A 13,833-nucleotide genomic window follows, 5' to 3' on the forward strand; every position below is an offset into this window, starting at 1 on the left:
ATCCATCAGTCTACATAACCCTTATTTTATTTTTTATTAAAATATATATATCATTTTCTGAGCAAAAGGTGGTTTATAATAACGTAAGTCAAGGTTCAGCAGCCTTTACTGCTAGAGTGGGCACTACAATATCATGTAATTTTGTACAATGGCACTGGCGCTGAAAAGTAAAAATAAAATGATAAGACTCTACAGTGAGTTGAATTCCATTCAATCATTCTGGGATTTTATTTATTTACCTAATCAATGTATAAGCCACCTCAGTCACTACAGCAACCCTAGGCAATATATAGTTATCTGAGGATTACCATTTAAATCAACCACAAAGAGTATCGGTGATAAAAGAATGAAGAATCCACACCAGGGAAACAGCACAACTTTGTTTGTTTGTTTGATGGATTGATTTATATAGCTGCCTATCTCACATATGTGACTCTCAGCAGCTGACAGTAAAAATAGCTAAAATATACACAATATAAAAAATAAAAACATGTAGCAGTTGAGCATCAAACAACCATTAACTGTAGTTTTTAACTGATTTTTAATTGCTTTTAACGGTTGAACTTTGTGATTGTTAATTTGTGCTTTAATTGTGTGCGCTGCCCAGAGTCACATGCAAGTGAGATGGGCAGCCACACAAATTCAATAAATAATTAATTAACAGCCATTAACAAAGCCAACAAATGGGCTCTGTCCCACATCTGGGGCCCCAGACTCTGGCCCAATCTTTGCACGTTGGTTGATCATAATCAAATCAGTATCGAAGCTGAATATTCCCCCCAATGAGAGTGACCTCCAGTCCCTATCTATTAATTCTCCCAATATATATTTAGGCATCTCCTTGCAAACATTTCTACATGCAGACATGGCTGCTAATGCCCAGTTAACGACTTGGAATGTGCCAGTGTGTCTAAAAACCTTGCATTCTTTAAAAACCAGACCAAGCAACCATAACACTGTGAGGCTGAAACTGTTCCAGCTGGTGTGACAAGAATGGGAAATCAATGTTTTACCATCCCTCGCTTCTTTCTTGCTACAAACTGTAATGCCTATTGATTGCATCCTGGAAAAACAGCAGCAGTTAATGTGGGGGCAGTCACCACAACCCTCCCTAGGGAGCCATTTCTGTCCCTGACTGGGACAAACAGGCTTAGAAAGAAAGGAAACCTGATACCTGTGGCTTAAACTGCAGGTAACCACAGGCAATTGTCAATCCCCAGCCTGTGCCTCCTAGAATCCCAAACCAATCCCATTGTGATTTTCTAGAAGCTCATTCTCAGTGCACCAAATTCAGTGCAAAGGGAAAAGATCTTGTTTACACTAGTTTTAGTTTGAAGGTTTAATTAAGCAGCTTCTGAACCTGTTTATTTAACACTGGGATGATCATATTATAATTATTTGTTATTACCATAGTCCTACAAATATTTATATCTCACCTGACACGCAGCATATCGAGACATTGAACAGCTGAAAAGAAAAACATAGTACCCGGAATAAAAAAATACAGTAATACAAATAGCAAGAAATGCAATACACAAATATAAAATGTTTTTTTTTAAAAAATCCAGCTATTTCATATATATATATATTGCATTTTTTAATTTTGTGTCATAAATATAAATTTAAAAAACATGATAAAACACCTCCAGGAATATAGCCAAGGTTGTAAATGTAAAGTCACACCATTGTGTTTAATGCATGCTGAGTAAAATATTTTCAGCATATGTCTAAACTGCAGTGAAGTCAGAACAAGCTTGTTTTCTGAACAGGATATTCCCAAGATGGAGCATCACAAGAAAAGGAGTCCACTGTGGGGCTGGGGCATTTTTTCAGTAGGCCTGGTATACATTTTCGGTAGAAATTTGTCAAGCTAACACTAGATTTGATGTCCAGCACTGGCCACATGCTCCCCTCTGCATAGTTAATAAGCCCCCATTTTCTTTGCAGTTCTAGTTTTCTTAGCAATAGCAGGGAAGAATAGTAACATTTACTTACTTACTTACCTGATTTATATAGTCGCCCATCTTGCAATCATAACTTGGGGCGGTGAACATATGAGTAAAAACCAATAAAAAATAATGACAATAAATGACACAATAATGGCATTTTTGGTGTTCTCTGAGCTTGGTTGTTTGCTTGCAGACGTTTTATTACCCAGCTAGGTAAAATCATCAGTGGCACAGTGACTCAATAATAACACAGTGGCACCCAAGGGCAGTCAACTCAACCACATAATTTGAGATAGCTCAGGCAAGAAGCACCAACCGTGAGTACTAACACTACCTTTATTGTAAGGTTACAGTAACAGAATCTTGCAAGTCTGAAAGTACCTCTCCCCTCCCTTACTTTTACTCTCCCAAAGACTAAGGACAGTCCCTTCTCAGATGTTTTCTCCACCCCCACCCCTCTTTCAGACTCAGATTTTGTTTATCAGACCATTGTCTAGGTTGCAGCTCTTCCTCCTGTCTCCCAAGGTCATTCCCACACACCGTTACATAACTACAGTCACGTCAAAGAAAACCACAATGTCAGCCACACCTGACCTATAGGCCCCATTCGTGGGGGAACATCCAGGTCTTCAAAAAACAATAAACCAGAAAAAAAATGTGAATAAGCTAAAACAAGCATTTTATATATGTATAAAATATAAAATGGTGACCAAACACAGTAATAAAACAACCAGGAGACTCTGCTGATCTAGACCCAAAAGCCTGGGGGAGAATGCTAGGTCTTAACAGCTTTCCTAAAGACAAGTTGGGCCTGTCATATATCTGGGAGAGATTGTTCCAGAGCATAAGGGCAACCACCAAAAAGGCATGCTTCCTAGGTCCCATAAGGCTTGTTGTTTGCAGTTTAAAGGGAGAACATGTGCTTTCCACACAAAAGGTTTCAGGTTCACTCTCAAATTTGGGCTGAGAAAGCTTTTCTGCAAGCCAGGCCTGGGCCAGGCAGTCTACAACTCCCCTTGCCCCTTGCCAGCACTGAATTTGGCCATGCTTACTGGTGATTAGACAGGTTGCAATCCAGCACAACTCGAGGGCCACCAGAACAGGGAAGGCCTGGGTAGGCAGTGCTGAACTAGATAGTCGGATTTGATATTATAGTTTCCTCAGTTCATTTGCCTTTTCTCGTTATACTTCTGTGGACCTAGCACAAACTGGCCTTGGCGTCTTTCTGCAAAGAAATCCTCTCTCTCAGATTCTATCCCCCCACCCCCCACTGTTACTTCCCCCTGCAGATTTCTTTTGATAGGTTCTAAGTCATTTCTCTGGTCTGCGACATGAAGCTGATAGTAAAGCAAAGCAGAAGCACCTTGAGATTGCTCTTTGTCCTTGAACTGCAGCAGACTTCTCCACTAATCCAATATAATGCAGTTAGCAGCAGTCTCAGCAGACATTGCAATGTGCTAATATAATTGAAACACATTTTCCTCTCCCCCTGCCTCCCCGAATGGTAGGGAGTTTGTTATGAGGCAAAGACATGTTGACAAAAGAAGCCATGCTATGGAGTGCCACATTCATCTGCCTGGCACCCGTCTGTCTGTCTGTCTGTCTGTCTGTCTGTCTATCATCTAATCTATCTTATCTATCTATCAATCATGCCAATAATCCAGGGATGTAGATTTCCATCAGTTCAAGGCTCATACACTTGGTATGATCAGAGACTGCTCTCCAAAGTGGGCAGGATCCAGACCCATTTGGGGAGGTTTCAGAAGTTGTAACATATGAAATAAAAGGGTTTTATTTGGGGGAGCTGCATAAAGCATGGTGGTTGTGGCTGGTCACATGAGGTCCTCTGGTTGCATTTTTGTACCCTACCATTTCTGTTACCACCTATACTTGTTTTAAACACGTGCAAGTGCCCCCTGGAAGCCACCAAGCCCAGGTTTTTTTCCCCCAACGTCAACACCCCAAATGTTGGAAAGTGGAAAAGAAGGCATGGCAAGAGTGGGACATTCCCATGGCTTCTGTGAGAAATTGTGAATCCAGGGAATGGATCCCTTGCCTTCTGACCTTCAGTCCTGCTGCTAATGTACTACTGAGAGCAATGGATGCATTACTGGCAGGATTTTGGTGAGAAGATTGGAGGTCACTGAGGAAGCATTCAAAATGCGCCCGGACAACCCAATGTAAAGGTTTGCTTGGGATATTTTGAATCAACATTTCATCTCCTTTACACTATGTTCTACTATAACCTTCTGATAAGAGGACATAACTTTAAGCAGAGTTTCATTCCTGGACTCTTACAGGAAAATAGGTAATTAGGAGGACTATATTTCATGTGGACATTTCCTATATGTTTATCTTTTGTAACAATATTTACCCTTGAGTAATTTCTCTACAGCATTTAAATTGTTTTATGTTTATACTGCAGCTAGTAAGGAGTATACTATACCTGATTCTCTTTTTGTCTTTGCTATTTATCTACTAAAAGCAACTCCTGCTTTTACTTCATTTCTGTCTTACCTTCGAGAATCCAGCAGGGCTTTGATTATGGCACAGACTCCTATATAAATCTTTTCTGTAATGAACAATAGGATTGCTCTCCTCTGGGGAACACAGAGGTTCAAAGATAAACCACTCTGGAGGCATTTTTTATTCCTGTTTCAACATCCATGTGGATGGGAGATGGAGGATGAAGATTTTGTGTTATAACTATTCTTAAATAATTAAAAATCTCGCCGTCTTCTGCAGATCACCCAGTGACCTTTCAGTAGATGTTCACCTACCTTTTATTTTGCCCCTTTTAGCAAATCTAATTTCATATCTTTGCTCAAACTGAAACTTAGTTGTAAGACTTCGCACCAAGCATAGCAATAAATTTGACATCGGAGATAGGTAGTTTTAAGTACTCCAGCTGGCTGGCTCTTACAGCAGAGCTTGAAGATGTCTTCCCCCAAGGAAGAAAGAACATACAGCTTGACATCCAGACATTCATTATGATGCAGTTCTTATTCCCACAAAAAGAAAAAATGAGATTGGGGGGGGATGGGGGGGGAATTCTGAGGATCATCTGTCCAACCCACATACTTGGTTCCTATTTTTGTTGATTATGGATTTTATCTAACAGGGAAAGAGTCTCATTTCTGCCCCCATGAGTCTCACAAGGTAAGCCAGATGCTGGTGTGGGCAGAGATCTCTGGGTGCAGAATGGAGGTAGGAGTAGGGTCACAAATAAGCAGAATTCTGGCTTACATAATAAAACATCTGCCTGGTTGTTTGGTAAGTTAGGAATCTAAGAGATCTAAAAGTGAAAATGAGAATAAAATTGTGCCCATCTTGCCTGGCATTGTGTGAATCTGTGAGAAACCTCTAAATGTTCCAAATTCTTGTGGTCAGTTTAGTTCTCCATAGGGCATTCAGCTCTTTCAAGGTGACACTAATGGTGAATAGCTTTTTTGAGTATGTAAATTTTTTTGTTTCAAACATAGAATTCCTTTTGGCTAAGGAATTACCAGAAAAGGAATGTGCAGGAGAAGATGGGGTAAGAAGCTAATGCCTATTGGAATAGAAGAAATGCTTTCTGCATGCCAGAATCCCATTTAAAGAGAACTCTGTTCTTGGCAAGATGAGTCAGCAGTGTTATTAGTACAGCAAAATTAGGAATAAATTTATGATAGAACTAGACAAAGCCCAGAAAATACTCTATGGCCCTAACAGAGTACCAAAACATAATAGATTCTAATTTAGCTGGATCTATCTGCATTTCTTTCAAGGAAACACAGTAGACCAAACAGTCCAATATAGGCAGATCAGAGGCACATTTCTCTAGCTTAGAGTAGACGCTGTAGTCATGAAGGTATTGAAAAACTGCTTGAAATTGCACAGTGTAGAGAGCAGGATCCTCAGAGTAAATGAGAAAATATTCCAATTATACAGTCAAAAAAATCCAGAACATGAAAAATATCGTTCATAATTTCATGAAGCTTGAAAGTACATTAACCAATCTATAGGGCACTGTTGTATATTCAAACTTCACAAAGCAAGACTCGAATGCAGCTAAACATTTATGCCCCTTTTTCATGTAAATAAGATTGCAAGGTCTGAGAATCACCTTGGTAAAAAGGGTGTTTTCTGCAGTCGTTCTAAGTGTTCAGAATGGTGATAGAGTAACCAGGATCCAGTAATCATAGATAAGGAATGATCCTTCTTGCTAACCCAAAGATAGGAGGACTCGGTGGGGAGGAGACGGAGTTGATAAGCACTGTCTGTTAAGTTCTTACTGATCAATTATTTTAGGCAGGTTAACTTGCTCAATAATTTGGCATTGGGTAGAGGCATTTTGTGGGAATCTGAGCTCTAGGAATGGAATTGATAGTACAGCTGCAGTACTTGGAAGACAGTCTATGCTTCCCCCTTTTCAAACATATCAGCATAGTTTGCATGTTGAGCAGACAAGGTAGAATGGAGTTCCCATTGTGGGATGGTGGGAACTGATCATCATCCGTCAAAAATGCTCTAGTAGTTCCTGCGTTAGATGACCACTAAGGTCACTTCCAACTCTGATCTTATAAGCTGCCAACATTTTGTGAGATTTTGGGCATTTAATAAATAAACAAATAAATGGGGGCACCTGCTCCATCAGGCAACCCTGGCTAGATCAGGCCAGTTAATTGGAAATCATAAAAGTTTGGGGGTTTTAAGCATTCCTAAATGATTTTTTTATTAACATAGTAAGTGCCTTTGATGATTAGATGATATATTTTGACATGTTAGCATCTTTCGCAGTTTAGAGTAGTACTCTCCATCATGCTGTTTGCTAACATTAAAACAACGCCCATTTGTTGTTTGGCAATTGATCCATAAAGAACTTTCTATCTCTCTCTCTCATACACAAACATCCATCCCATGATCCATAAAAGTCCTAATCACTGCAGTCCAGCTGCTGCAGCAGTGTTTCTGGTGTATTAGAGATGCAGATCACATACAGATTCTGAAGTTTTTGCTGCAAGGAGGAAGAATTTCAGGTCCTTTGTATCTTTGCCAAAAGCCGCAGAGTCATGGTCTTCTAAAGCAAATGCTATCTTAATTTCCACCCTGTACAAAATGAAACTTGCCAAAAAAGGAGATAATTAGCAATTCATGAAACCAAACAGCCATTTCAAGAGAAGTAGATTAATCAAATGGCTCCCCTCCCTCAATGCTGTTTCACCAGTTCATTTAACTGATTTTTGGGCACACTCATTTGAAAGCATGTTCTATCGAACTTGGTGGTGATTAGATATATATGAAATTGCACTGATTTATGGCATAGAACCTCTCTGAGACTACTTTCTGATAAAGCATCTTTAAGTTTTTGCAAGAAAATGTTATTTTGCCATTTCTTCATTCTTGGTTGAATTCCAGAAACATGTGTTGAGCCATTGTGGAAACAGGATGGACCTTTGGCCTGAGCAAACCTTTTATTTCCTTAAACTTTTATCAGAATTTTAGTCAATATGTCAATGATAATATAATTCAGTAAGCTGAGTAGCAATGTTTCAATAAATAAAACTTTTCATTGCAGTGAACAACAGTAATTTAATTGCTCACAGTTGTCATAAGAGTGATTGAAAATAGAATAAAACAAATCAACCTCCTCAGTGCTTAAATGAAAAATAAAGGACTTAGTATCTGAAATAGAATTGCAGAAAATGATGTGGAAACAGTATAGTAAAAACTTGCTTTGATAGACCCTATTTAGTAGATACAATGGACAAAATTTCAGTCTGAATTTCTGCTCCCCCCCCCCCCAAATAACAGACAAGTCCACTAAATCTGAAGTAATCTGGACAAGGCTGTTAAATTTAGTTTGATTTTACAACATATGTGACAATGCTTATATACCATCTAATGCCTACGATGCCAGTGGTCTACAAATGATGCACTTTCAGATTTAATGGATGTTCCAGAATAATAGACAACCTTCCTCCAATTAGTCCGTTAAAGTGAGGTTATTCTGTTCTCTAATAGATCTGAATTTGAAAATTCCAGACTCTTATTATTACTGAAAGTGGAACTTGATTTAAATATATCTATAGTTGACCTTAAGGAGTCATCAATGAATGCTATCATGAGCATTTCAAAAATCCACCAAAGCTTCATGTTCTTTATAAATAACATTTCCAGTCACAGAAATTGCTTCCTACCTCCAGACCTCTATCTGGACCACAGACAGATCCTGCTGTCTCTGCTGTAGATCATGAATTGTCAGGGATGACATGAAGGCAGCAGTCCAGTGAAATAACTTCCCCTTGTTTGCCAGGGCCTAGTGCTGGCATACTCAATCATCTTTTTATGTCTTTCTCAGGCACTGTCTTCCAAAACCATTGGCCTTTACAAAGAACATTTTTTAGGTTTTTATAATGACAAAAAGCTACTGTTCCTAAATGGAACATTTTTCTTCTAGACCACACCAATCTGGTAGTTCTGAGGATGGTCTGGTGGTCTTCAAGAATTTACTATTCCAAATGGGAGGTTTGCACATCCCTAATTTTAAATAAATAAATTTTGCTGCCTCCCTTACCTGTGACAATCTATCCTTTTCTTCATTGCTTCCATGTAATGGAGTCTACTCCCTTGGGACCTGTGCTCAGACTTTCATTCTGTCTGCCTTTACAAGAACAATTAGGGTTATCTCTTCAGCTAAGTTTTTGAATGTCAATAATTTTGATATTTGCAAAGTTTAAGTTGATTTTAATTATCTTGTTTCTATCCTTTGAAAAATCTCTTTGCATTTTTGTAATTGCCTTGAATGTTCTACCAAGGGAAAGGCAGGATATAAATTGGATAAATAATTAATCTGTAACATATTTCCTTCTACAGATTGCCCCAGAGGATATCTTGTTTTTAAAAGTTGTTATCTTAGAAACCTATGGATAGAAGTACAATGTATAAATCATTAAAAAATCATACATACATACAGATATTCTTTTTGAATGATCAGAAGTGGAAACAGCAATGGGAAGAGTGTGGCCAGACTGGAGAAAATTTTGAGAGAATTCTGTCGATTGTCAAAATAATTTTCTGGGGAAACAAGTGGCTGATTTTGCAGCCATGCCATCTGACACTGAATCTAATACTAATGTAATTGTTGGAAGCCTCCTCTTAAAACTGTAACTGAAAGGCAGACTACATTGCCCTGTACTATCTTGCCTATTGAAGACCAGATGGCAGTGCCCACCTAACCTTGGTTGATTTCAAGAAAAGTTAAACAGGGTGAGAAACCATCAGGAAATCCCAGGATTGTAGGCTACATTGAGAAGTTACTTTAAAAAGTTTGTTTTTTGCCAAGAAAACGGCATGAATGGTGCATGTAGTTACCAGAAGTTGCACTTGAATTGAGGGGGTCTTACTGATGGAGTGATCTGGAGGTGTGAAAATATGTATGCTAGTTTGTGGCATGCGAGCTGATTTAATACAGATATTGTCCTACAACAATTTTGACATTTCTTACAACCAGTGTGACTACCTTCATTTCTAGGAAATTTGTTAATCCAAGATTAAGAGAGACAATCAGCAAAGGAGAGTTTGGAAAGCAACCTTCCTGTCTGGAATTCTTGCAAGATAATATGGAATGGGAGATGATACACCTTTAGCCTCCTTTGAACAGCATGTTCTCTTTTTTGTCTTTCCAGTGCATTATCAGAAGATCATTCACCGAGACATCAAACCATCAAATTTGCTCTTGGGGGATGATGGACATGTCAAAATCGCTGATTTTGGAGTGAGCAATCAGTTTGAAGGCAGTGATGCCCAGCTCTCCAGCACTGCTGGGACACCAGCCTTCATGGCCCCTGAAGCTATTTCAGATTCTGGAAAGAGCTTCAGCGGAAAGGTAGCATCCTCATTTTTTTATATTGCTTTCACATACCCATTCAGTTGGAGGGAAGTAACAACATATTCTTCACCCTACTATTCACCCTATTCGCCCTACTGTTCTATATAAGACGTCATTTCTCTTGATTTTCATGGGAAGGTTGTGAACATTTCAGAAGCTTTGTGAACATGCCCACCTTCTAGATTCAGAATCAGAATCATTACCTTTATTTCTGATGTTCAGCTGTGAGTACCAATATGTCAGGTTCAGCCCAAAGAACTCCACAAGACAGTACAGGTCTAGTTTGGTAGCTTTTATTAGCTTTCAACCACAAAACAGAATCTTGCCAGACTGAATCTAAACTTCCCAAGCCAGCAAGCAAACGCCGCGAATTCCTTAGGGTGGTGCCAGTCTCATCCTCTTAACCTTCCCACGCTCATGCTGAGGGCTAAGGAAATGCTTATCTCCCTGAGCGCGGCCTTCACCAAACCATTCCATCACACAATACTCACGTTGCCAAAAATGATATTGTCCACCATGATGGTAATAACAGGTATTAACATCATGACTTGGGGAAATTCCAAGGTTAGTAGAACTACAAAAAAACTTGAGGAAAAACATATCCAGGAGAGGGAAAATCCCCAAAGCAGCATACCAGGTCCAAGAAAAATATTAAAAAATGAAAAATAATGTTGAAAAGCAGGATAAAAATGAATAAACTTAATTAATGAAATGTTCTTGCTTTTTTCCAGGCCCTGGATGTCTGGGCCATGGGCATTACTCTCTTTTGTTTCGTATATGGGAAGGTAAGAAGTCTATAAATGGGGGCTATTTTTTTTGTAGAGGGGAGTTAGAGAGATAAATCATTCCTAAATCATCTGTTCTAGGTTTCTCCCCCTTTCACCCAGTAAAGCATATTAAAAGATGCATTAATATATTGAATTTAAGCACCTTGTTAAGCATTGCGTAACCTTCCCAGGAAGGTATCTGGAAACTAACTTTTTGTAAGGGTTAAGCACTCCCATAAGATAATTGTTTCCAATATGCATAATTGAAGTTATGTTCTACATTATATTGTAATGTAGCTTATTTTTCTCCCACACTGCTAGAAATTAATCCTAGCAGAGCTTCATAAGAGATGTCCTACCATCAGGCTTTTAATGATGAGAAATGACTGAAAAAGAAGAGGATTGGATGGGTAGAAGAAAAATACAGTCTCAGGCACATCCTTAGTTACAAAGATCTTACTGTGGCCAGCTAGAATGAAAAGGCTTCAGGGAGATAAGTGAAATGTTCAAGGAGATAAGTGAAATAATTCAAAAGAGCAAATTGATTGTTATTGTTTTTCATGTTCTTTCTTTGCTTCAGCTAGATAGATTCGGTATTTCTAAGTGCTAATTGATGGAGGAGGGATGGATCTGACTTTACATTCACTTTAATAATGCACAAATATCAATAATAAATATGATTAAAGCAGCTAGTAACTTGGTTAACACTCCCCCCCATACACAAAATATAACTTCACAGACCATTAGCTCTTTTAACTGAAAAGATTGCTTCCATTACTGTATAAGTGAAAAACAAAATAGTATTTCTAAATGTACACATCGCTACGACTATGAGTGCATGAGAATATTGATATACGAGTTCAAATACCGCAACGATCGGTCCTGAAAAGGCTGCTTAGGTCCTAAGCTTTGACTGTTCCTGCCCATGGAGGGTTTGTATAGGCCAAAAAAGAATGGAAACTGGTTTGTTTTACAGTGTCCCTTCATTGATGAATTCATCCTGGCGCTTCACAACAAGATCAAGAACAAGCCAGTGGAGTTTCCAGAAGAGTAAGTAAATTTGTAGAGTTGAGCAGTGCAATCAGAGTTCCTCAGCAGGATTCATTTGAACCTCTAGTCTTGCCCATTCCAAACAGGTGATAATCATGTCTGTAAACAGCAAGTATGCCTGTCTCTTTTCAGTTGGGGTAACCTCTGGAGTGGCAGTAGATGAAAGCAGGGACTGAACCCAGTGGAACATGGGCTGAGTGGGTACCTCCCAGGTGGACTGCTGAAGATTTGGGGTGTTGTAATCCCAACAGATAGAGGACGTCACCCTTGGGAGTCCTCAGCTAGTGGCTCCATGTTAACATTGACAGTTAGAGATTTACTCTAATTAATGCTTTGCCATTAATGACCTTCTTTCCTTTGTTTTCTTGTCCTGCCTTCTCCAGCCACTTTACAGATCATGGATGCCTCATCTCCCAAATTGTAATAGATATGCCATATAATTAGTTATACTGGTACTTAAGGAGTATTTGCCCAGTTATTACCACATTGTCCAATAATAGCCTTGAAAGGATGTCTCATAAAACTCTCTCTTTTTGAGGATGAAATCATTTTCAGTCAAAAACGTATTTCTCCTCTTCCTTTTGACTGTTCTTTTATATATATTGGTTTTGAGATTCAGTCGTAATTATTTTCTCTGTCAGACCAAATCATCTCAATTATTCTCTCAATCTTTCGTACAGGTCAGTCATTTTTGTATTTACTGACATTCATTTAGCATCCATTCTCTCTTGACCTCACCTGTTCTTATTTTGCTCGCCTTTTAAATACTCCATTCCACTTACTTTTGTGCTTTATGATATACAAAACTCCCATATAATGAAGTAGGGAAAACCTGCTTTTCTATACAGCCTTTTTCACTTCTTTTAACAAACATGTATTCCTTATAAAATATCACATATTTCTTTTCTAACTGCATTGCACGTCTTAACATTTCTCCATCCATTTTTCCATTTTTAATAAACCCTCTGCTCAGGTACAGAAATTCATCTACTTGCTCTAGTAAGTATATTTATGTATAACTTGGAATTATTCAACTCGATTTTCCCTGTCAGTCACAACTACCCTCGTCTTAGATGCGTTAATTTTCAGATTTTTATTCCCTGTGACATCATGCACTCTATTTATCATGCCGCCCAGAGTCACCTTGTGTGAGATGGGCGGCTATATAAATATGATAAATAAATAAACAAACAAACCCTATCTAACATTCAGTGCAAATAATGTGATTTGTCAGCCAAGAACATGGCATCACTAGCATACAAAAGTACATGCACGTTTACATCCCCAACTGGCACACCTCCTTATAGATACATGTATAAGGAGGTGTGTTGGTACATTTAAGTACATTAAACAACCAAGAGGACATCACACATCCTTTTCTTACTCTGCTCAAAGTTGAACTATTCACTAAGCATTCCAATTATTATTATTAGAGAGCCAGTTTGGTCTAGTGGTTAAGGCACCAGGCTAGAAACCAGGAGATCTAGTCCCACCTTATACATGAAAGCCAGCTGGGTGACTTTGGGCCAGTCACTCTCTCTCAGCCCACAATGTTACCTTGGGCGACAAGCCGGTCGGTCAATTCCTATTGCAACCAATGGATCAACATTTGGTGATCCAAAAAAAGTGGACCGTGCACCTGCAGGAAAAATGCTAGGAAGAAAAAAAAATCCTATTATTATTATTATTATTATTATTATTATTATTATTATTCCCACCTTTTTTATATATAACTCAAGGCAGCGATATACCTAATACTCATCCTTCTATTTTCCCCACAACAACAACCCTGTGAGTTGGGTTGGGCTGAGCGGGAGGGGACTGGCCCTAAGTCACCCAGCCGGCTTTCATGCCTAAGTTGGGACTAAAACAGTCCTCTGGTTTCTAGCTTGGTGCCTTAACTGCTACACCAAACTGGCTCTCATTTATTCTCACCCATGCTTTACTTCTGTCATGTATTGCTTTTATTGCATTCAGCAACCAACTTTCAACTCTATATGTGTGCTAAACCATCCATAATTCAAGTCTCTTTACTTTATCATACTTTTACTATAAATGAGCAAGTGCACAGTGAACTTTCTTTCTCAAAGACCTGCTGAAGAGCAACAGTCTGCTCTTCACACCCCTTGCCCAGCATAAATCCTCATTGCAACTTTCCAGATTCTCTCATTGTCACCTTTCATACCCTTTTGATTGG

The 13,833-nt window shown here is 38.8% G+C and overlaps 1 protein-coding gene across 3 annotated transcripts in view; it reads left to right on the plus strand.

Annotated features, from left to right (window-relative positions):
- Positions 1-13,833, plus strand: part of CAMKK1 (calcium/calmodulin dependent protein kinase kinase 1) — a 110,152-nt gene that overhangs the window by 69,377 nt on the left and 26,942 nt on the right. For all 3 annotated transcript variants that reach the window (XM_088152266.1, XM_088152264.1, XM_088152265.1), the window contains exons 10-12: positions 9,617-9,816; positions 10,551-10,604; positions 11,563-11,636. In XM_088152266.1, coding sequence (XP_088008392.1) covers positions 9,617-9,816; positions 10,551-10,604; positions 11,563-11,636 — 328 coding nt within the window. The remainder of the gene's footprint in view (positions 1-9,616; positions 9,817-10,550; positions 10,605-11,562; positions 11,637-13,833) is intronic.

This window comes from Python bivittatus, unplaced genomic scaffold (genome assembly GCF_059951505.1).
Source record: "Python bivittatus isolate LINGU-HERP-01145 unplaced genomic scaffold, Pbiv_v1 ctg000690_np1212, whole genome shotgun sequence".
Lineage (NCBI taxonomy): Eukaryota > Metazoa > Chordata > Lepidosauria > Squamata > Pythonidae > Python > Python bivittatus.